The sequence below is a fragment of the Perca flavescens genome, chromosome 10, assembly GCF_004354835.1.
Source record: "Perca flavescens isolate YP-PL-M2 chromosome 10, PFLA_1.0, whole genome shotgun sequence".
Taxonomy (NCBI): Eukaryota; Metazoa; Chordata; class Actinopteri; order Perciformes; family Percidae; genus Perca; species Perca flavescens.
The window spans coordinates 34,516,037-34,541,253 of NC_041340.1; the positions used below are offsets into that span (position 1 = coordinate 34,516,037).

Genomic DNA, 25,217 nt, shown 5'->3' on the forward strand with positions numbered 1-25,217 from the left:
ATTGATCAACTGCACAGCCCTATAACAATCATCAGAAGTTAGTTAACGCCTAGAAAATGAAGTTCAACAGTATCAACAGGGCATCCAAAAGCTACTTGCAGCAGCTTCATGAGGTCAAATGAGGTTAAATGCACTTTTTATTCACAAGTAAAAATGTTAACAGCAAACATTCAAAACACAAACTCTGCTTTTGTTATACTGGCAAGCTGTTGCGTTGCAGGCCTTGATCTGCCTGAGCTGTCTGGGCCTCTATCACTTTCTCCATCAGTCTGATGATGTACTACAATACCAGGCAGATGTTAGAAAACATCAGAATGAGAAGGAATCCAGTGTCTTAAAATCCACTGCTCTTGTCCTCCTGTGAAACTTACTGCTTTTTTGTTGGGGGTGTTGGAAGAGGAGGAGGAGGAGGAGAAGAAGAAGAGGAGGGGGGGATTGTTTAAGCACAAAGTCATTGATTGTCACAGCAGAGAGGGGGAAAAAGCGCTGCTGGGGCTGCTCCAGAGCGGCTATGTGTCGCATGCCTCAGCGGGGAAAATGTCTTCGTACGCGGGCGGCAGTTCGCTGGGGAGCGGGTAGGAGAAAGGGAAGCAATGATTGAGCTCCGGGTCCGTGGGCGAGTATCCCGGTAGCTCGATTGACGGGTGTCCCCCGCACTGCACTTCTGCACCTGCCTCGTCAAACACGTTAAAAACACCCAGGTTGATGTAAGACACCGGCTGTAAATCCGCCGAGCAGTCCCGCTCCTCGCTGAACAGGATCGCGCCGGCGAGCTGCCTCTGAGACTGCCGGTTCCTAGAAAACTGCGCGGTTTTGTACCTTTTGATGACCACCAGGTTGATGAGCCCGAGGAGGCACTCCAGGGTGCTGAGAACAGTGGAGACGACCAGACTCCGCTGGTAATCCCTCAGCTGCTCGCAGGCAGGGCTCACAACCACAGAGGGGAAGCAGTAGTGGGTATATTTCCTCTCCACCAGAGAAGCCGTGTCCCCGTCCACCACCGCCCCAGAGAAGGCGGTGAGGACTCCCAACAAGAAGACCACAACCCCGAGGAGAAAGAAATTCCTGCAACCGGGCTTGTCCATGCAAAAGAGCAGCGCGGTGCCCAGCAGGACCTGCCCGATTCCCACAAGTAGCCCGGAGTAGAATGCCCCGGCCGCGGCGCCGAGGTGGAAATGCGCTCTCACCGTAGAGCCCAACGAGACGCATCTTAATCCAACGACAACTTCGCTCAGGGCGCACACGAAGAGGAGGGTGCTGGAGAAGACGGTGCACAGTCCTTTCCCACTCAACTTCATTATATTCCACCTCTGCCGCTCTCGATCCCTCTCCCCCTTTCTTCATCCTCCTTCGTGTCCTCTGGAAGCACTCTCACATTGGGACATCATCTGCCGGTGACTCCTCCGGTTCAGAGCGGGCGATCCTCGCCACTGTGGCGTCTCTCTCGCATCCCCGCCGCTTTACAGGAATATATAAATAACTAATGCCAAGAACGCGCTCCTTTTTTTGCACTTATCGATAATCCATACACAAGCAATTATCACTTTAGCCCAGATCACCTAACCGTCATCAGATTCCTGATGCACTCTCTTGGCCAAAAGTTTTCCCTTTTTTTTATCTCCTCCTGAAGAGATCATCTGCAGTCCGCCGAGTCGTCGGATTGAATGGTGTGTGGCGCTTTTGTGGCAGAGAAGGAGGCGGCTGCTTGAGCCGAAGATGCTTGAGGGTCCTTTGGACCAATGACGGATGACCCACAGGCCTTCAAATCGCTGCAATACTACTTCAGAGACTTAAAATGTGTCTAAAGTGCCCCGTAGTGACTTTATAGCGACGTGGTGTTAAATGAAAAGGTGGGTAAACGACTTTGGGTTGGTGGTCGTGAAAACAAACACAAATCATTGTCTTTTAGGAACATTCATTTCTTCACATCCCTTTATAAGCCCCTTAGCCTTATCGTAAAATCCGTTTGGTAGCTGTGAGTCATTGAATTGAATTAGTAATTAGTATTCCTGCAAATAAAAGGTGGATGAGCTGAGTTTTTATTTCTTATCATTTCTACAATGACATAACTCAATGGAATTTCGCATTCCAATGGATACATACACAGGCTAAATACTGTGATATGTCTACGTCACATTTGCATAATGACCTCATAAGGGTTGTTGTTTGTCAGGTAGATCTTTCTAGAAATCATAAAGCATTCATAATAGAGCAGCGGTGTTGTGTGCGCTGTCCGTGGTGCTGAAACATCCAGCCCGGGCCAGATGGCAGATAACTGGACTCTTCTGCATCGTTTCTCTCCGCCAACCTATAGGCTTACTTCTCACCTTATATTTAGCACAGATTTAATAAGCTGTTGTGTAGGTGGGGACCTAACTGCGGTCAGTATTTTTCATTTTATTATTAAATGCCCAAATGACCAAAATAGCCTTTTTTGTTTATATTTAAAGAACAATCGTTATTATTTCAAGACTTCCCATACTTTTGGTTATAGTTCTGATTCACTGATTTTGATTGACAGCTAGGCCACTGATTGGCAAATCCGCCATATCGTAGTAATTGTGGGTGTGGTATAATTAATAAAGGGAAGTTGGGAACACGAGGGAAAGTTTAGAGTCCTAGCTTAATTTAGTTGAGACCAAACATCGTCTTTCATCTTATTTCATATCAGTAAATAATCCATCAGTATTAATTATGTTCCCTCATCAACACACGCTGCATTAGCGTTTTGGTAGGAGAGATCTTTATTTTTCTGAGTATTTGTTTTTTCATACGTGACGAACGCATGGTGCCCGGATCGACGACAAAGGGCCATGCAACTCTTCTATTGCTGGGGAAGAGGATTTTGAAACAGAAAGCCACTAGCTACATATGGCGTGATGGAGATTGTAAGGGCCACAGACAGCCGGAGAGAGAAAATAAAGGAAGCTGAGGTGTTACACAGGTTACTGTTACTGTACTAAAAAATCTCTTAACAAATGCGGAAGGACGTCGAAAGTCGATGCTGTATATATATGCCTAACAGAAGTTGATACAGCCCACAGTCTAAAAGTAGGCTAAATGAATGAGTATGAAGTCTATACTGACTTAAAGTGCTATGTCATATCTTAATTAGTTTAGCTTGTTAGCATGTAACATTGGCTAATTAGCCCTAAACACAAAGTTCAGCTGAGACTGTTTAGAAAGTCATTAGTTTTGCAGTTATTTGGTCATAAACCAAAGTATTACTATAAATGTAAACATTTTAGTAGCTATCTAGACTTTTCAGAAACACTTTTCAGAAACACAAATGGTGGCACAAAGTTATTAGGAATAATCCTCTGGGGACCATGAATGTCTGTAGAACATTCCATGGCAATCCAGCCTGTAGTGTTAGTTGTTCTGACTGAAATACTTCATGCTATGCTAGCAGCATTCCACTATGAATGGCAATGTGAAAGACAGTCATAGAACCAGAGCTAGCTGAAAACAGAAAAATTACAAACTTAGTTGAAGAGGCAACCATCTGAGGAAAGATCAAGGATTATGTAAAAGGATCCCAAGATGTGACCTTCTGGAAAATGTGTTGCAGGTTGCTGGATTTGATTTGTTTCCGATTCATTTACCCTGGATGGGAAAACTTTCAGAGGACAAGCACGACTTTTTGACTTAATGAACCAGTCGTTTGATGGGTGCAGGTGAAAGAATTACACCAGGGAAAGCCCTCGCCCATCCATTCATCACAATGAGCCACCTCATTGACTGTACCAGTACAGATGCCAGTGTGTGTGTGTGTGTGTGTGTGTGTGTGTGTGTGTGTGTGGGGGGGACCTAATTAGGTCATTGCTGCTTTGCAGATAAAAGGAGTAGCTGTGAATGATGTGTTGATGATCTGCTGATTGGTTGATTGATTAGCAGTCCTGCTTGCTGGCAGTGGGTGTGGGTCGCTCCGTTGACAGCACCGGGGATGTCAACAGCAACAGTGAGACGGACTGAAACCCATCGCCTCACATCTTTCGACCCAGACACACCAGGCTACAGCTCTTAGTCCAGCCTTTTGTTCTGTATTGTATAATGTCCACACTTTGCTGATCGGCAGATTCTACCCAATTTTCACATTTGTTGTTCCATGATGGGGGCGTTGTGAGGCCTTTTGAGACTGTAACTGTGATTACGAGCTATACAAATAAAACTTGCACCAGGCCAGCTCAGAAAATAGCTTCAGTTGACTCACAGTAGGAGCCGTCACAGGTACGCAGCACGCATTTTAATCTTAGGAAAAGAAAAAAAAATCCTTCAGTGATTTGGAGGAAGGTCTGACAAAGTGAGACTAGGAAAAAAAAAACACTGAATTCAATTGTCCGGCAAATTTGATGGAGCAGAAGTTGTTAACAGCATATGTCTTTCATCAGGGCCCAAGGAGAGCCCTGCTAACCTCCATAACATAGACAATTTCCCTGTCATGGTCACAAACCTAGAAGATGCTGCCACTGAAGAGGAAAGTAATTCCCATCCTAATAGGTAAGATCGGCACACACACACACACACACACACACACACACACACACACACACACACACACACACACACACACACACACACACACACACACACATACACACAGAGTAAGGAAAACACAATCAAGCAAACATAAGGCTGGCCCGCACATTGTGCTAAAATCACCTTTTCCCCTTCAAGAGCTTCTTTTAACCTTAAATCACTACAAGTCACAGTGTGTGTGTGTGTGTGTGTGTGTGTTCAAGGCCCACTGCTTCACCTGTGCCAAGAGTCAGCTGTGAAGAGACTGCTTCTGCATCTGAGATGCAGTTTTACGGCAGCAGTTACAACAGCAGTGACAGGTCAGCCTGTAAAATCCTGTGTTAGCCTATAAATATTAATGAATCTAAAGCAGCCTCCACTGTTGTTGGCTGGAACCGGGAAGGACTCAAACTATGTTTATCTCTAAGAGGAATTAACTCAGAACTGTGGAGGATCAATACAGAGGCAGAGGACCTGTCAATATTTTTATATTACCTATGGATCAAGTGACAATGTGTAATTTGAAAGGCGTTGCTTGTTGTGACAAACCCACAGAAAATCACCACTTAACTCTGCAGTGCCCCTCAGCTCTGCAGAGCTGTTTAGCCTCTTTTAGCGAATGACAGGAGTACGGTGTGCAAAAGTACATTTGCTGGGGACTATTTCCAGCCACGGGTTAACAGACATGTTGTGCTGTGTTGAGTTTTTGAGGCACCAGAACGGTGTATGTGGCATCAACTCAAAATAAACTACAGAGCCCATGTTCATTGTAATGAAGAAACATGTCAGCCAGTGCATCAATGTGACACACTGATGTGTTTTTAATAGACAACAATGTATATAATGAGATATATCAGGGTTCAGATACGCACACAGTACCTAGTGGTTAGTGGGATCATTTTATTGTTGGATTTTCAGGGGTTTTGTTGATATTAAGAGCAATATAGTAATAGTATGAGACTAAAACTTCAAGCACACATGGTTTGCAGTTTCTTTAAGTATTTCAATGTGCTTCTGTTTAATTTCGTGTTCAAACAAACAAGAGACGAGCTACTAAGTTAACCACTGGTAGCGATGCTCAGTATTCAATTTAGTGTATACCTCTAATGGTATTGTATTACATTTTCTATGGGAGCCTTGTCTGCTGTGTTAAAGGGAGACTAAGGCCATTTAAATGCATGCTTTCTGGTATGGTTTGAGTCACCTTAGCTTGCTGCGTGCACTTTTGAGTCTTTTCCATTTCAATTCATTGTAATTAAAATCTTAATTTTTCATACAGCAGTCTTTGGCTCTAGTTTGCATTGTGTATTTAATCGTTACAATAGAAGCCCTTTTAATCTTACAGAGACGATGATTAATTAGGGCATTGAATTCTCTTACATCTTTGCCAAATTTGCAATTGCTTTTCATCTGAGATTCTATTGTCTGTTTTCTCTATTGAATGACATTATGAAAATACACTATTTATGCAAATATGTTCCCCTCAAACATCTGACATGTGCTGTATGGTGCTGGTATCAACGTCTCCTGTGTATCAGTGTTGCAAACAAAACATGTGGCCGAGCCTGCGATGAACGGAGAGAGTCCCACACAGGCTTTGCTGCCTTTCCCACCACTTAGAAGAAACAGATGTCTCGGAACCAAGCTGGATCTGGTCCAGGACTCTACACCGATACGCATGGTCTCCTGTTAATCCACCGTGCCTGTGCATGCATCTTGAAATTATAACTGCCGTTAGTGACATTACATATGGACACCTGAACAGGCAACAGATTATTGGCTGCAGTCTTGTCTTCTTCACCTGTATTTAATAACTTCCATAGCCTGCAGATTGCAAGGGAACCTGGGTGGTTTGTTTGGACTTGTGCTGGTTTTAATTAGTATTTTAATTATACACTGTCTGGGACCCTTTTTGTTCTGGGTTTACCCGCTAGGGAGCCCTGTCCTCCAAACATTGCTTGAAGTGATGCAGCATGTACCTGATCTGTTTAGTTTAATAAGTTGAAACAGTATGGCCAACATTTATATTCACTTGGCAGCCTGGATTGTGTCAGGTGGCCTGATTTGTTAATTCAGCTCTTATTTAACAAATTAGCTGCTCCACACTCATTTACACAGACAAAACTATCTTTTAGTTAAAAGACAAAAATGGGGGGAAATATTTTAGTGTCTGCCAGTACATTAGACTACACTAATCCCATTATTTGCCCTGTAACATCAGTGTCATACTGCCCTGATGCTCACTGATGTCATAACTGCTGATGACGTGATCTTGCCAATCAGTGTCCTCCACGCTAAGGAGGAAAAGCAGAGAAAAGCAAGCAGTCCTACTCTAATATCAAGTATTTACAGAAGCTGTAATTACACACTGCTGGCAAACCAACTGCTTGGTTAGAAACTGGAGGGATGGATTGTCTGGTAGTATCAGAAGTAGAAACAGCTGCATCTAGTGGAGTAAAATCCATTTTCTAGCTCCAAGGGAGTCCAGGACATGGGGCTGCGTGAGTGTCAATACATGCTCACAGGCTCGCTGGTTTAGTTCACTTTTCTCCTGGCAGCACAGCTCAGAGGAGCACACGGAACAAACTCTGGCCAATAGCAAGATAGTGGCTCATTTAGAGCAACTGATATAGATTTATAAAAACGCTGTGATGTTGTGCAACTCATTGATTAGAATGCAGCAACACACCCCTGCATCTCTCATCTGCTTTATTATCACCAATAGTTTTACAAATCACTCTTAGTATTACAAGTTTTATTTTTATGCTTCATGATGTTTTTCTGCTGCCCTCCATTAAAACACAATAACATGTATTCTTGACATTCCTGACACAACAAAAGGTTTTTCATTAACCTTTCAGAATGACCACAAAACTAACTTATAATTTTTTTTTTTAAATATACAAAAGGAACACCATATCAGAAAGCTCCTGCTAGTATAGATTTTCTTTTCTCTAAAACAGATATTAACACAAGATGTGTACCTAGCCTCACTCAAAAACATTTAATTAAGTGTGCAGGAAAACACTGACAAGGCATTATCAGTAAACGGTGACTGCTGTCGAACGCAAATTTTTAGTTTCAGAAGACAAAAAGAGCGATGTAATCAGATTCAAACAAAGTGAGAACAGCCACTAAAGGTGACAATAAACTGGCTAAATGGTTTCTAATTCCGGATGTATGACGCACAGCTCAAATGTGTAGTTATTTAGTTCTTTCTGGTGGAAAAACGTTGACACATTTTTGACATTTAATCCACTTCTCTATCCTATGTAATTACACTTTAGTAAGAGCTTGATTTCATCCCAATCCCTTCCCCACGGCGATCTCATGTTAGTGCTTATTTTAACAAACGTCTTCAGCCATACATTATAGCATTTTACAGTAATATTAAACTGCATGGGTCGGTTCTGCTGACAGTATCGATGAAGCAGGACAGGAGTGGAAACGGTGGGAGCCTCCTGGTGGCCTAGCTCATCTCCTGCTGCCCGGATGCTGGGACTGATGGCTCAGGATCATCTGCCAGAGGCTCACTAGAGGGGTCGCTGCTTCCATGTTTGTTCTTTAACGAACGTCCCAAAAACAGCCAGTACTCTTTACGGATGGTGTCCTCCTGTGCCAGGAGTTGACAAATCTTCAGGAGGGGAGACCAAAAACAAGAAGGGTCAGAAAAACAACAATGGTGCAATTTGCAGTTTATTTAATAAATAAATAATCCTGATCTCTTACAGAGAATTTCTCGAACAGCAAAGATTAAATGCATGCTTAAAGCTATAGTGCATAGTTTGTCTCCCCCATGAGGAATTCTAAGTAATGACAACAAAACTGTCGGCGGGTCCACATGATACACGCCTCACGTGATCGTGCACCACCCCCACCTCCCCTCCACACAGTTGCCAGTAGCCAAGGAGGACACGGAGGATTAAAAAAAACATGATGGACTCTTCAGAAGAGGTCATTATTTTCACTCGCTTTTAGGGATTGACCGATATGGATTTTTTAGTGCCGATTTCTTTTTCATCAGCCTTAGCCGATGACAGATACGGACTGCTGATTTTCTTGAGCCGATACTGCTTTTGCTCCCTCAATTTACATCATAAAAATGTAAACCCTGCCACAATGGATGTTTTCAGAATCTGCCCTGCCATTTCTTTAAAAATAATAAACAAAAACAGCAATCTTCTCACATTCACATTACCCAAATTACGTGTCCAATGCCCATCATATGGATGGGTGTGCTGCATATGATTAACTGTGCAAGGCTTTCATCAATATCTACAACACAGCCTTGATGATGCATTGCTTGCTGACATATTATAAGACCGATATAATCAGGTCATCATAAAATGTCCTTTGTCAACTGTAATCAACATAGAAGAAATAAAGACGGCAAATGTTCAAACATAGAAGAGGGACGGCGACGAGACATACATCGCACCTTGACAAGTGCATTCAGACGTTTCCTGCTCTTAAGGCTTCATACATTTTACCCTTTTAGCTGTTCCTGTTCTCTAGGTGTCCGACACCGTTGACCATTGGGTTTCCTATTCAAGTGTTCTTTGTGTTCGGTGTATAAAAGAGACTGACTTTCTGCATGTACTTTGAGAGCTCTTTCTCTGCACTCTGCAGCTGTCCACTCTCAAGCAATAATACTTATGACTCTTCCACATTGCACTCTGATGTTTTGTGAAAGTTGTGTTTCTGCTTGAAAGTAATAAAAACAATGACAGTTTGATTTTCCTCATCTTTGTTATTGAAGACATATTTACTCACTCTGCTGCATGAAACTTCCACCACACAACGCATTTAAATAATTTAAGAAAACCTGAAAAGTAGCCATTGAAATAAAATGCTTGATTTGTAATTTAAAGACTGCCATGGTGCTAGTGGGGGAGGGGCAGTGCATGGTCTGCACGTGAACTGCAGTGTCCCCAGCAACACAGAGCTGCCTGTGGACGCCTGTCTGTAAATAACGCGGGGAAGAAAAAAAAAAAACTATCTGCGAACGCAGCAGGAAAAATGCAAATATCGGCCCGATATGTCGGCCGGACAATAAAATCAGTCCATCTCTAGTCTCTTTTCTGCGCGGGAAAGGCACGACACCAGTTTCTGAACATAGTCATACTGAGAAATACAGAGAGTTGTGGAGCTGATAGTCTTAATTAGCTTTGTAGCAACTCATTTGGCAATGGCTTGAATGTAACAGACGTTTATTAATATCTAAAAGTTACGCACTAAAGCTTTAATAATCACAGTCATAATAATCACAAGTTGTAACTATTTCTAAAGGTTGTAATTTTCTTTAACAAAGCACTTACTTCTAGAGCCTTTTTTAAAGTTTTCTGTTGTTCCTCTTCTGCCACATTTTCTTTGCTGTTCTCTAAGGCGTCCTCGTAGCAATCAAACAGAAAAGCAAGAAGGTAAGGTGAACAGTGTGTCTGCTTCAGCTCAAGGACTCTCTCCAGCAGGCCTGGCTGAGACGACAGACCTAGAGGTTGCAGAATCCTTGAAGAAAGAAAGAAAGAAGCGAGGACACTGTGAGTGAGCCCTTCCATTTTTAATAGCCTGTAGCATGTCATATATTGTGAATGTCTGAATGGAGACGGCGCACTGAAAAATCTGTGATTTCTCTTGATAAAGACTGAACCGGATGAACAAATAAAGAATTTCAAAGAAAATAGAAAAATTGTTTTGCTCCTTGAAGATTTACTGGGATATACAGTACTTTAGAAAATAAATATCGGATATGTGACATCTTACCCTTTCAAATAGTTCCATGCGCTTTCATTGTTGGGAGCCTTCTTGATCTGGCACAGACAATACCTTACGCAAAGAGAGGAAAATCAGTGAAATGCATGGTTCAGAAAACAATGCACTTGCACATACTGAATCAGGAACAATGCCGGGGTTATACAAAAAGTAATGTACAGCTTGTTCCTCTTAACGACTGACTTTAAATGTAAGCTAATCATAGTAGGAAGTCCAAAAATTGCAATCGCTTTTCATGCAAATGAACGGTGTCCAAATCCTCCAGATTTGTAGGAAAAGTACTCACTGAATCTCTCTTTCCATTGCATCAGAGAAGCCTGAAGTGTGAGAAATTACAAAATGCCTCTGGTTCCATGCCGAGTTATTCCTCACATCTTCTTCCAGAAGATTCTCCACAAAGTCCAGCTCGTCGTCCCACAGTTTGTACTCCTGCAAATTGAATAAGACAAACGTTGGCGACGTACTTGTTTATGTAATCATGTAGTGCTTTTAGTGGTGGCCCTGCGATGTATGAGCAGATACTGACCACGCAGAGGCACTCAAACAACACATCAACAAACACCAAGATTAATAAGGAAAAGGATTTATTCTGGCAGAGGGGCTCACTGTGGGCAGAAAACTGGATCTTAGCCCTCATTGTTTTTTTAAGCCAAACTCTGCTAAGAGCTCCAACACCTACCTGGATAACCCACTGTCTGTGCTGCCAGGCGTGGTAGTTCTTTGCATCTTGGCTGAGAATGTCCGCAATGAACTCCAATTCCTCCGAGGGGTCATTCAACCACTCTACCACCATACGTCTGTGATGCCTGGAAGAGGAGTTTAGCAAACTATTTTTATTTTCTAATGTTTTCATTTAACCAAATCATTTTTTTTTTTTTTAAATACCTTACTTCATCTTTTCTTTCACCACTGTCTATTAATCTCTGGTTATTTTCCAATAATTCATATTTGATCAAATGTTAACAAAATATTGAAATTGAAATAAACAATGCATTCACACACACAGCGGCGGACCTCAGACAGACAGTCTTTCCAGTCGTTTTAAATGAAAAGAAAAAAAAAAAAAACTTTTGGAGAAACGCAACTCATCACCCTGCTGTGACCAATCATGTAACTGGCAATCAGACTTGGCATCCCGTTTTAAGGGCAATGTGAGAGTCTTGTACAGGAAATATCCCTGATTCTATTGCTGCCACAAAAAAGTTTTAAAATACTGAAGTTAAAAAAGCACAAGCACTTAACTGACCAGGAGTTTGTGTCACAGCTGACCGTTTCCTGCAACAAGCTCCAGCACAAAGCACACTCGCTCGGGTCTCTTTTCTTTCTCCGTGAAATGAAACTGCCTTCAAGTGCGGCCACTCCCACCACCTTAAAGTGCTCCTATTATGCTCATTTTCAGGTTCGTAATTGTATTTAAAGGTTGTACCAGAATAGGTTCATGTGGTTTAATTTTCAGAAAACACCATATATTTGTTGTACAGCACATTGCTGCAGCTCCTCTTTTCACCCTGTGTGTTGAGCTCTCTGTTTTAGCTACAGAGTGAGGCATCTCACTCCTGTACAATCTTTGTTGGGAGTCACACATGCGCCTTACCTAGGTAAGGACTACTAGCCAGTCAGAAGCAGAGTATGAGGGTGTGCCATTCTAGCAGCTAGGCGAGCATTATAACGTGTGTTCCAAAGTGACCACGCTTGTCTCTGAAGTAAAGGCTGGACTACAATAGAGCTGTTTGGAGCAGTTTGTGAACAGTGTTTTCTGTTGGAGATGGTAAGTCCCTTTGGGGGGGACTTTGGGCTTTTTCCCTTTGTAAACCTATAACATGCACAAAAAAAGATATATAAACACAATAAAGGAAGGGGAAAAGCCAAAAAGCATAATATGTCCACTTTTCATATTAGCCGGGTGGCTTTTTCTGGTCTGAATGGGTCTTAGATCATGACCACAGTAAACAATCTGAAAAGGCTGTTTTATTCCTCCGATTCCCTGCTTCGTACAGAGCTCCCTCTCTTCCTTCACTCTCTAACTTGCTTGCCTCTGCTGCTTTTTCTCTCTGGCTCCAAGCCAGAGATGAGAGGCCAACTTTTAACACTGTGTGTGTACAAACAGTAAAGCAACACTCCCCACATATTCTACTTTTAATGGAGTCGGCTGTGTCGCATACAACACGAAATCAAACATTAGATTTTGTGTTTAATATCTCCAGAGATTTATGTTTTTTTTCTTCTTTTAGAAGCAGAGAAATCCGCCGTTTTAACAAGACCATGTAACAATTGTAGCCCATCCAGAAGCTTTTTTAAATCATCGTGGAATTACAGTGTTTTTTGTAACCTAAATAAATAATTATGAATCCAAAAATCAACTTGGGCGTATGTTCCGTTTGCTTCACGGCCTTTTGACCGATCGTCTTGCCGTAGCTCTAGCTGATCAGCAGAGAGCTCGCCCTTTCCACAGACCTCTTCTTGAACGGCTATTTTCTGTGTTTTGCCATTATTGTTCTCTTGTGTGATGTCAATACATTTCTAGGCGATTTCATTTCTGTTTAATCTTTTCTTTTGTCTTTATAGTCATTTAACAATTTATACATTCATGCGACATCCCTGCAGCATATCCTGATCCTAGGTTCTCTTAATTGTGCATCGCAGGGTTGAGGTTATACAAGTATTATTACACAAGGAGACCAGGCAAACAAAATATGGGAAAAAAGGGCTCAGACCTTTGGGTTAAGTAATGTCACATGATTTAACAACATAAACATGTGACCTAAAATGAATTGGCCAGCACTCACCAGACTTGATAGTTTTTGGGTTGCTCTTCGATGATGGCGGTGATGTACCTCATCTCTTCCCTCAGATCCTTTGATAAAGATTGCAGCAGTACTCGCCTGTAGTGCCTGCACATACCCAAACCCAAGAACTCTTAATGAACAGATGTAGTGGTCCTACTACATTTTTAAATGTATTAGTCAATTCAATTTATTTAAATTAATTAATTAATCAAATTACTTAATTAATATGACTACTTGACAACTTGTGGGGGTGTGACCTCTTTGGTCATTAAGGTACAGCCACTTGATGGATGAAGTAGTCCGTTCTGAGACATATTTCCTACTTGACAGAATGAGCTACCTTGTAACTACATTTATGGATGAAGTAGGGCAGATTCTGATAGATATTTCCTACCTGACAGAATGAGCTGCCATACTTGTAACTACATTTATAGAGGGAGTAGTCCATTCTGATATACATTTCCAAAATGTAATAATGAGCTACCTTACTTTTAACTATATCCAAACAACTAGATATCTGAAGACAAAATGTCGTACTGTTTGACTGAGGAGTTGCGCCTTTTATCCTTTTTTTTATCCTTTTATCCACAGCCCAGCATCAGAAGTACTCCCTCCAATCCAATTTGAGATTATTTTCCGCCCCAAAGCATCACTTTGAAAGTAATTCTATATACCATGATTTTAAACAGAAAATGTTATGTTTTTTTATTCCCCATGATGTGAAAATGAGAAACTACAGAATAGTAAACTATTTTTCGACATTCCAAAAATGCAGCATGCTCACCAAACTGTGTAATTGGCAGCATTTAACTCAATGGCCTCTGATGTCAATGCAAAGGCCCGCTCGCTTCTTTCATCATTCTTCAGGAGTGCACGGAAATAATCATACACATCTGAGACTGTTGGAAGGAATATATGTAAACTAGTTATAAACGACAACGACAACAACAACAACGTAAAGACTTAAACTACTACTGAATATGTGTTTAGTCTTGGTTTTTTTTATCTTAAAGTTATAGTTATTCTAATTATTAAGTTATACGGTATTACAAATGTATTATGTTACAAGCTATGGTTCAGACATCTGCAAGTTTTGGCTCGTCACTGTCACCTCTATGGGACTCCCATGTCTTACTAACAAGCCCAACAATCTTACACTTTTCAGAGTAGGCGATCTTCACTACAGGATTGGGTCCATCATCCTGAGGAACAGGCTCCAGGTCAGCCCACTCCTTTCGGTCTCTGAAACACAAAAACATAGGGGGGATTTCTTGTCTGCTAACCTAAAATTATTATTATTATTATTATTAATTCTCTTAAATTGTCCATATTTAATTCTGGTCTCTAGACTTTATCCTTGCACTATTGGACTTAGCTGCACTACCACCATGACACACACTCTCATAGAGCGCCTTACCATGCAGACTGAATCACAGGGTCAGTCCCTGCCCTGTCACTGCAAGCATCTCATGCTTATACATCCCTCAGTATATTCATGTGGATTTTTTTTTATTTAGTATCTTTTCTTTTATTGTCCATATTATTCATGTGGATTTGTTATTTTATCATCCTGCTCATGATGTATGTGTATGTTGTGTGTGATGTCTTTAAGCTAGTGGGACCTTTAATTTCCCCTTGGGGATCAATAAAGTATCTATCTAAAATGGAAATGAAGGCAGAAAATAGCTAACGTTAGCACTACTTACCGCGTTATTACACACACACACAAAATAAAGATGTAAATTCATAGTAAAATAACTAAGATTAACATTTGTATCGTTGCGTCGGCACATTAGCTATAGGCTATTTGTGACATTGTTAATTTCTTTCATTTTCCTACTTGGCAGCAGGGGTGGGGTGCGTTTACAGAACGCACCAGTCAATTAACGTTAGCACAATAGCTAACGTTTTCCAATTAATGTTTAAGGTTTGCTGTTGCATCCAATAACACTGTTGGTAGTGTTATTATTGCAAACATCAACGAAAACTCCCTAACAAAACTGACATTAAAGAAGTTATCAACGTGTTACTAACTAAAGTTATGAGAAGAATTGGTTAATACCGTTAGAGCCTGCTATCAAGCTAGCCACACGAACATTTATGCAAACATGATGATAACCAAAGCCTACCTGTAAAATATATATCGAGTCGGGTCGTGAAAAAAATCATCCCTTAGGTGGTCCTCAGCCTCTACATCAAACTCTACGTCTTCCTTCACTTCTACAGATTCATTTGAAATTTCCTCGATACCTGACATCGCTAACTTTGTAGCTTAATCGGTTCTGTAGTGCGCGAGGAAGGAAGAAAACGTAATGTCCGGTGTAGCGGAATGCTGCTTTTACGTACTGCGGGAAATAAAAGTTTTAACCTTTCAGTTTGATAATAGCTATTTTATACAGTCTATGGATAGTATTCATTAAAATGTCGTCCAGACCCACACATTATCTTAATACATGGACCCACAGAGCAAGTAGGTGTAAAACAAATAATCTGACTGATGACCGTCTATGCAATTGTGCAGGAATTTTCTGTGACACGGGCTGCCGAGATGTGACATTTAAGGGCAAAAAAAAAAAAAAGTTGCCACCACTTTCAAACTGGATGTAAAAGCGGACACTTTATTTTTTTTACCTTGTAAAATATTCTCAGGCATGGCTTTCTAAACAGTACACACGATTTATTATGGATGTAAGACAATCACTAGAAAACTTTTTTTTTTTTCTTTACCAGCTGTCAAAATGGTATTGACACAGCTAACTAGACTAGAAGATCTGCATATCAAGATCCGTTCACACTACATTTAGTGTCACATTCAATTCAGTCTCAGAACATCCATCTTTGACTTGTTTCAACAAAATATGACCAATCTTGGCTTTTAACTTGCACCTACACATTTGCTCACATGCACATATTTTATTACACTCATAGTGCATGCATCAGCCTAACTCTCTATTCTCTAGTCTTGGACAACTTTTGGTTTTATTGTGTGTGTTTGTGTCCCAAAGACTAATCTCTTCTGAAGAGGACAGGAGAGATTCCAGTACAGACTTGTGGGACAATTTACTCTCTGACTCCCTCTTATGGCAAGATTTGGTTGTCTTGCATTAGGAAACGCAGACACTCATGACAGTAGTCCTTAAATGTACATTAAATATTCAAAATACAGATTATATGCAACCAACATTTAAATTTCATCATTTTCTTTCCCAAGCCAAGCTGTGGACTTGAGTCCAACGCTCAATTGAAACACCATCAGAGAAAACTTTCTTAAGGTCAAGCTGAACTTTATTTTCATCAACCACTCTGGACATTATAAAAATAAATAGATGATTCACAGTCAGTGGATTGTAATACAAATTGTTATCAAAATTATGTATCAGCCAGAATGAAGAATTAAACACATGCATAATCACCCTTTCCATCAACATATACATGTTCTGAATACTTGTCTCCATTGTTTGCAATTAACAAAATCTGTTTTGAAACAGAACCTGTTGACGGAATATAAAATCACCATTCAAATAAGACAGCTATGCAAGTTGAATATGCTTCTCTCTGACATATTTATAATGATGGCTTGACCCAAAGTGTGTTCAATGACTGTCTTCTTCATCCAATCCGTGTTTTTCAATGTAGCGTCTAGATGAAGAAAAACAGATAAAATCTAAAAGTCAGTGTTTACTTCAGAAGAGTTAGTATAATCGGTCAAGAATCACACACACACACACACACACACACACACACACACACACACACACACACACACACACACACACACACACACACACACACACACACACACACACACACACACACACACACACACACACACACACACACCTTTAATTAATGTAGCTCTTTCCGTGCCTTTCTGGACCAAATTAAAATGAATGCAGAATTATTTCTGTTGTAGAGTAATAGTTTGTCCTAGATCATACAGCACGTCACTGCTGTAAACCCACTGGGAGTATATTTTTTCCATGTACATAACTATTCCGAGCAGTAGTTTAACCTACAAAAATGTTTTGGCCTCCAAGTACGAAGTCTGTGTAATCTAAAATTGAGCCCAAAGTGTGAGAATTCACAGCAAGCAGTTGGCATGTGCAGGACGTTTTATGCGACTCGCAAAATCGGAAGAAAACCAACATCGAGGGTAAAGAAAAAAAGGGTAATTTACATGAGACGGCAATGAAAAGGTCTAACTTAAGAGACAACGAGATTCTGGAACTTCTGTCGGGAAGGGCAGACGCCAAAATCGTCAGACAAATTCAAAGAACGGCAAGAGACTCTGTTGTTTATGACCAAATTACAAAACAGCTCCGTGACACAGTGTAATCCTGTCTGCAGCACTCGAGACCGAATTCCTCGGACACCGAAGTTTATATTTAAAAACAGCTTATGTAGATTCATCGTTGAGCGACAGACATGACCCTATAGATATATTCAAAGTAAACCTCAAACCAAATTAATATTGCAAACCGGTTCACTTGTGCACAACTGCAAGTTGTTGTGCATAATGAAGCAGCTTTGGCTTTATTTCTCAGATCTTTTATTAACATTAACAAGGATTTGATTAGAGACAAATGGAATATTTTATGCCACCATGTATAACTGACCTATATGCTGCAACATTAACACAAATTCTGCTCCTCTTCCAAATAATACAATCTCTTTACGATGTAACATTGCTAATGGCAAGAAAATCTCACCTTCTAGCAAAATTATACAGCGCATCTTTTCTCTCTTGGAGAGACAAATGTCTGTCAACTGGTGATTTCCCAAAAGATTTGGCAGCGGGCTGTGGATGAAAAGAAAATGGAATTCAAGTTAGTTTAAAAAAAAAAACAACAAGATAGATGAATTGCATTTGAAGACAGAGAAAATCAATCAACCTTTCACAAGATTAAGTAGCTGAACTAAACTTTCCAAAATTGAATTGTTTCTATGCAACTCATAATTCCCTAGTAATAGTCTAGGAAATATAAACTTCATAGGTTTAAATAGGATTAAAATGGATCCTAAATGATAAATTCCTCCATTAGAGAACTCAGGCATGTTGAATCATGTTGAATGTTCGAACCTTTATGGCGGGAGCAGAACCAGAGGAGTAGGAGCTGTTCATAGACCCACATGTGGATGTCCCAGTTGCTCCCATTGGACTTTCCTCTTTGTTCTCCAGCAGATTTGTTATGGTGGTGTCAACACAGTTGGTCTTTGCTGTACACAATCAAGATACAACTGTAAGTCCACAGCAATTGAAACCCTTTTCAAGTTTTTAAAAGGATGTGTTAGAAACTGAAAGAACGGGATAGAGCAGAGTGAACAATAATGACAGCACATTGCAATGGGTTGTCGGGTATGTGGAAATGTAAACGTGCACTGAAACTAGGCCCTACCCAAGTCCTTTGCGATGACGTTCAGTGGGATATGAGGCAGCACCTCCTTTACCTGTTGGGCCATCTTAGCAATCCTATGATCATCCGTACCCAAACTCTGGACCATGAAACCAAGACCAATAGAGCCAGGTCTGACGCCTAGGGTAAGGAAAAGAACAGCAGTCAGCCCCCACACCAAAAAAAAACAACCAGCTGGATCCTTACATGTTGTGTTTATGTAATTGACTTACTTGTAGAGGTTTGTGGTACAGTGTGCCTTTTCCGTTTGATGTGCTCTGCTTTATCAGCTCTAGTGATCTTGGTGGAGACCACGCCAAGTTCACCGGCTAGTAGCTGAAATTACAGACACGCATACTCTAAGACACACCAGCGTACGACGTAAGCACAAAGGCAGAAGACGGGGGGCGGGTGACATGCATCTAATAATATTGGGCTTTTACGGAACTACAGCAAGAGCCATGCAGTCAACTAATGAGATACCTGGATCTGGGTGCTGTGATCAGGAAATTGGATAAAAATGGTATGACTTATGAATCCACTCAACTGGCAAATTGGTTTTACCTCCTGGACTTTGTTGGCAAACTCCGGCTTGGACTCGTCATCTTGTCTGGATACTGGTGGGAGCCAACTGGGAGGAAAATGAAAAACAAAAAGCAACGTGAAGTAAACAAAACAATTGTGGCAAAAGAAATATTTAAATTCAATAGGAAAAACTAAATTTGGAACTCAGGGAATAAAAAAAGAAAAAAACTAAATCAAACAAAAGCAATTTAGTTGGCAGTCGGACAGCCTGGCGAGGTCGGTGACCCGAGTCTGTTTGGTGTGTTCCGTGCCGTCGTCAGTCGGAGGACCGTTGGCCTTCATTTGGGCCGATTGGACTTGTTGAATCGGCCGGTGGGCAGTCGGACTCAATGACCAATTACCGGAAATGACGAGCGTAATGAGCGTGACTAGAGCCTCTCAAAATCTGACGAAAATCTTTTAAACTGACCTTTGTCGATCTGAAATGAAGACCGATTCAGCAACTGCACGGCCTATTTCTCGCTTAAAATGTTTTCAGAAACACATTTTGGTGAACTATTTTCGTAAAATACGAGATCGTATTCCGAACAAGCCGCCATTATGGTGTGTTTGAAATTCGGGAGAAGCCAGACCCACGTGACACATTCGTCCAATCAGCTGCCGGTTTTCATTTTTTGGGCGACAATACAGATTAGCGCTGCCTGCCGTTATGGAGACGTATTACGTCTCGTGCAGAACGTACGCTCAAGCTGGTGTCGCTTCGGTGTGTTCCGAGGCATTTTTTTGACCAACTTGGGGAGACTGATCAGTCGGATCGCCGGGTTGGTGTGTCAGAGCCTTTACCTGCTAACGTATTTCAAGTTGGCGCATGAATATGGAGCGTCTACCCCAGTTCATGCAAATGCAAAATTTCAAGCCAATAGGAATACTTGGAATTGATGGTGGTGGTATATTCGTAGTCATGAAAAAAGTTTGTGAATGGGCAACTAAAAACGTTACACGCTGGACCTTTAAAACCATTTGAAACTGGGGCTGGTTGATCAACATTACTGGCCAGAGAAGATGTGCTGGGGTTGGTGTCTTTTTTGTACTCCGTAGATCTACTTTACATAACTCAAATCTCCCCAATACTACCTCATGAAAAATAAACTAACCTATTGGATTATTGTTGATCATTCAGCTGCAGAATATCAGGATTCAACTTTTAAAAAGCAATTGCTGATAGAAATAATGATACAAATTATTTAGTACCTTACATGATACACTGTACATGGAGCAAAAAATGTCCATAAGAGCTCCGTCAGCCAGCTTGACTCAGGTGTGCTCTGTGGACAGACAAAATACAATGAGGTTAACCATACTGTTATAGTACAGTGTAGTGTGACATGAGAGGATATGGACAATAATCCAGGAGAACCTGCAGGTATTTAAAAATATCTTCACTGATTGCAAAGGCTCAACTGTAGCCAGTAGCCAGTGCTGCACACAGCATCACAAGACACATTTATTCTCAGTACCGAGATGGCTGGATTAGATTTAAGCAGCCCACACTAATCAGCTTGCTGTTGCTTCCAGGAATTCATTTCGTAATTATTTTCCACAGCTGGGAATGGAATATAAAATATATTATTTTCCCCTATTGATATCCATTCTTCCTCTGTATGCAAACATTTTGCATTTCAGCGTCTTGTTATAGGCACTCTAGTTGTTACATGGTTTTTGTCTCATCATTAGCAGTGACATTAAGAAATCTTTTCTCTTTGTACTTGCTCTGCAACACTTGAGATATTTTAGACAGCATTCAAGATTTAAACCGGGAATACTGTAAAATGATCATATGTTGGTAAAGGTGTCCATGTTGTTTATGTATCTTATCCCTTCACTCTATTTTGTATCTTAAAAATGCAAGTTTAAATGACATTACCAAAGCAATCAATGGTCTGGTCACCCGTAAGGCCACAGGTTGAATGGAATCAGTCAGTGAGAAAGGCCAGGAACTGAGAGGGAAAAATACATTTAATTGGTGAACAAAATCTGACTTTACTGAAGATAAACAGAATTCTGAATATATTTATAAAGGCAAACGGTCAGCAAATTGGTGGTGTGTTTGGTACTGATTTAGTCACTTTAAGTGTGTGGTGAAAAACTAATATAAGCTAAATTTCTGAACTCAGTAAACAAAAGCACTGCGATATATTATTGATCTTATTATAAAGTGCTCCTTCAAGTTTTATTGGGTTTCAGTGAATCCCCGGAGTCTTCAGCCGAATAAATAGTACACAAGGTTCTGAGCTACTCAAATTAACGATAGAAATGAATCCATTTTGCAGCTGTTTCCACTTCTTTACACTAATTTGCCCATAGAACTCTAGAGGGAAATTAGGGAGGGGAAACAACCGCCAAGGTAATTAATCTCTATCTCAACGTGCCATGGAAGAGGAATGATAATTTGCGGCTGGCTTGATAAAATCACTTTCTACAACCAAAGTCATGAGTATGAGGCCAAAACAATATGTGCACACACAGATAGATCCGAAGAAGAACAGTTACTGCTGTGCTGTAGGTCCGGTTTCATTATTGTAGGTAAATGCAAATGACCAGAGACAAGAGAGCAAAAGGTAAAAATGTTACATTTCCTCAGTGAGTCATACTTTCTGCGCTGCATCAAACAATTTCCGCTCACAAATAATAACAGCGTCGTCCTTAGTGACATGAATCAAACGCTGAGTAGATGGGTCCTGCAACAAAAGTGTTAGCACTAACCTGAACTTCAGCAGGCCAGCACGGCCGTTTGTGGTGTCCTCTTCAGGAAACAGGAGCAAAGGCGGGGTGCCTTCAGTGGAGCAGTACCTCTGAAGAGACTCTCCTATTGCTTCCTGGCCAGGTGCTGAATGGATTTCCATGAAGCCTCTGGCCCAACACACAAAGCCGGTGGAGCCCTCTAACTGAGGCTAATTGAGCAGAGAGAGACAGAGAAAGTTCACCTAACACTGTATTCAACAGTAAAATACCATCATTTGCACTGGTCAAACAAATAAGTCAATGATGGCCTGGACACTAAGCATGTAATGCTTCATGCACGGGTGCACACACTGCCTCATCTCAAATGTGGATGCGTCATCTGCAGCCATTGGTTTACATACAGAACAAGTACTTTCATACTTGCAGTTTCTCTAGGAGAACATTCACAGTGCTGCAAATGTAACACTGACATGTGGGTGAGCTATAAACGTCTGCGAGTGCACCAGTTATTAACACAAATAGAAGCACAAGGAAACTACAGAAATTAGCACAGTCATTTCACAGGGCTAATCTAGGACTATCAAGAGTGTAATAAATACAGCTTTGAATTAAACATGGTGCAGTTTTCAGCATATGCGTGGAAACCTTGGAGCGTGCTGACAGGTGCCAACTGGTACAGGCAACATGTAGCATTCTTACGAATGAGAGATGGCTAAAATGTTTAAAACATGCTGTATAACACGGTTTTAAAACATGCTGTATAACACGGTTAAGCAAATTTAAAATTCAAACACTCACAGTGTGGCAGGGGGTCAGAAGGTTGATAATGATGTGGTCGAACTCTGTGACATGGTTGCATATGTACAGATTGGTGTTTCTGTCTCTGGAGCGAGGGTTTTTCTGTCTCACATGCATCCCCAGGACTGAGCACATAACCCTGACAATAAATCTAAGAGAACAAAGAAATTAAAGTAAGACGAGAGGCAGTATCGTCTTAACATGCAGTGGGCCATTCTCACTAACATACACAATTTCTCACCGCTCTTACAGCAACATCCAGGTAATTTACAGGTGTTATTTAATTTTAAGTTATGGTTATTCCATCCCACAGTCATCCCCTTTAATTATACATGGAAATTGGTGAGAGCCAGGTTTAATCTACAAGAGGTTACAAAGTAACAGACACATACCATAGAAAATATATTGAGCAGCCACTAGCCTTTATGGTGTTTTATGGGGTGGCTGAGTTTAATGCAGTCATTACAGCTGTGAGTTTGCCTCTCACTCAATGCTGCAATGATGTTAATGACTTACACAGTATGCATTATAAAGTGTGTGTTAGCATTAACTCTCCCTGTTTTTCCTTGTAATTGTATTACTTGTACCTAAATTATGATAACTTTTATATTATTAGAAGACTATTAAGAATGACACCAAATGATTACCACTACAGCTACTGCTGCCACATTTACAACTAGTATTACTGCTGATAGTGAAAATGTGTTCCCAGATAAATTCAACAAAACCTTGCCTACATACTACATACTTGCCTTCTAACAAAACTCTCTGGAAGTGCACAGCTGACCAAGAACACATGAACACCAATAAAAATCCGTATTAGCATCAAACAGATGCCAACTGGAAAGTAAATCAGCAACAGCAGCAGAACACCTGCATCTTTGGGAAACCTGTGCAAAGAAAAAAAGAATATGAAATATATATATATATATTTTTTTTTTTTTTTAAATGCAGTGGATGAAACTTGGGAGAGGGTCAAATGTAATTGCTGGTGGGATAATACCAGATGAATCACACTCAAAGCAATGAACACATTTTAATAGGAAGCAACAAACAAAATGTATGGACTGCATTTATTTCAAAACTTTATGTACTTGCACTGGACTGCCAAATTCATCAAATTCACACCACGGTTAACTGCCAAATCCTTGTAATATCACACAATAACTCAACATCCTGCCCCTATTGTATTGTATACTCCTTACTCGATGCAGTTAAAAATTGGTTCCCACATCTGCTGGCAAACTAACGTACTATTACTAATCTAACTACTAATAGAGTGTGACGCTAAATTACCAATTTAAACATGTCTTTTAAATTTAGAGTATGTAAATTATTCACTGCTGAAGAACAAAGAATCACATGTCTCCTGCATTGTTGTAGCATTTAAAATAAGAGTTTCGTATCGCATTATATTAGTCCGCAGCTTTCATTTTCAACATGTTATTACACGTGTCTCTACGTGATTGTCTTCGGGGTTAGGTGCTGGAGAACATTAATGCCCAAAATTTGGCTAGTCGTATTCTGGCCTGAAATCCGACACCATAGTCTGTATCGGTGCATCTACAGGCCCTATGTCCCACCTGCATGAATGTAAAAGATGGGCCATTTTGGAGTACCGATAACGTTATATTATCGAAGCACAACTTTTACTTTTCAAATCTGAGGTGACGTTAATGGATATTCAAAATATATTCAAGTACACAGAGGTACAAATGTCATCTCAGCCTAACGTTACGTTACTGTGTCCACGTTAACGTTTTAAAAGTTGAGTCTTTCAGAAAACTCCACTCTCAGCAATCAGGAGAGAATAACGTTAATTTTACGATGTAAAGATCAACACCCATGTAAGGTTAAGCTAACGTTACCTACCTAGCTAGTTGATGCATGTACCGTTACATTTAACCCAGCGAATTGTGTTCCGTTTACTGAAAGTAATGCACACGGTTGTAAAACAAACGTTAGCAAACATTTTTTTTCGTAAATATCACCGCCACACAGCTAGCTAGGTTAGCGAACGTTAGCTAGCTGCATGTTTTTAAAATTTTCCTAAAGTGACATTAGTTAGCTAGATATAAACGATATATTTCACATATAAAACGATAACGTTAACGTTACTGCATTTCTTGAACACAAGATATAAGGCCGTAATGTTAGCTAGCTAGGTAGTGCAACTGTGGCTAATTAGCGTTGCATTAGCTGGCTGCTAGCTAGCTCACTTACCGACGAAAGTCAAACATGTCTTCGATCCCCAGATTCTCCATGTCTGCCAGTCAGAGCTTTGCTCGGAGGCTAATGCTAAGAATACAACCTGATCCCTAAAAATAAATTAGTCATAACGTTCACGACAGCAATTTTGTAGCACGGAGGGTAAAGTGACAGCTAGCTAACGTTATTTTCCCCCGCGATGAAGTAAAGAAATTGGAGTTAAACGTTTTCGGCCAGCACGTTTAAAATGTTAGCTTAGCGATTGTCAAAAGATGTTTCAACCCAAGGTGCTAGCAGCGCTAGCGCCTATGCCTCGCCAGCGGTCGCAACAACAACAACAACAACAACACTTCCGGACAGGATCCTCCACAATAAAAGTGCCCTGTCCATAAAAGTAAACTGACTTAGCTAAAAGCTTAGCTACATTTGGCATAGAAATGCAAATGAACACTCATCCTAACCTGTACGTTATTCTCAT

General features: G+C 40.7%; 3 protein-coding genes across 4 annotated transcripts; all 3 read right to left on the minus strand.

Annotated features, from left to right (window-relative positions):
- Nucleotides 1-509: 509 nt before the first annotated feature.
- Nucleotides 510-1,453, minus strand: tmem271 (transmembrane protein 271). Its single transcript, XM_028588833.1, has one exon. The coding sequence runs from the start codon at nt 1,296-1,298 to the stop codon at nt 510-512; it is 789 nt and encodes a 262-aa protein (XP_028444634.1). The 5' UTR covers nt 1,299-1,453.
- Nucleotides 1,454-7,210: 5,757 nt separating this feature from the next.
- fnta (farnesyltransferase, CAAX box, subunit alpha) lies at nt 7,211-15,401 on the minus strand. The gene is made up of 9 exons (XM_028589373.1): nt 15,203-15,401; nt 14,230-14,315; nt 13,858-13,972; nt 13,074-13,178; nt 10,967-11,093; nt 10,574-10,716; nt 10,279-10,341; nt 9,837-10,023; nt 7,211-8,152 (listed from the first exon to the last, which is right to left on the minus strand). The coding sequence occupies exons 1-9, from the start codon at nt 15,328-15,330 to the stop codon at nt 7,988-7,990; spliced, it is 1,119 nt and encodes a 372-aa protein (XP_028445174.1). The 5' UTR covers nt 15,331-15,401; the 3' UTR covers nt 7,211-7,987.
- Nucleotides 15,402-16,336: 935 nt separating this feature from the next.
- On the minus strand, nt 16,337-25,122 carry aup1 (AUP1 lipid droplet regulating VLDL assembly factor). 2 transcript variants are annotated; one of them, XM_028590149.1, is made up of 12 exons: nt 24,755-25,122; nt 23,284-23,421; nt 22,532-22,682; nt 21,755-21,942; nt 20,916-20,988; nt 20,243-20,316; nt 19,031-19,097; nt 18,700-18,802; nt 18,470-18,607; nt 18,154-18,290; nt 17,783-17,871; nt 16,337-16,712 (listed from the first exon to the last, which is right to left on the minus strand). In XM_028590149.1, the coding sequence occupies exons 1-12, from the start codon at nt 24,793-24,795 to the stop codon at nt 16,667-16,669; spliced, it is 1,245 nt and encodes a 414-aa protein (XP_028445950.1). In that variant the 5' UTR covers nt 24,796-25,122; the 3' UTR covers nt 16,337-16,666. The 2 variants fall into 2 exon arrangements, with proteins under 2 accessions (XP_028445950.1, XP_028445952.1); XM_028590151.1 differs by lacking the exon at nt 24,755-25,122 and adding an exon at nt 24,404-24,554.
- Nucleotides 25,123-25,217: the final 95 nt, after the last annotated feature.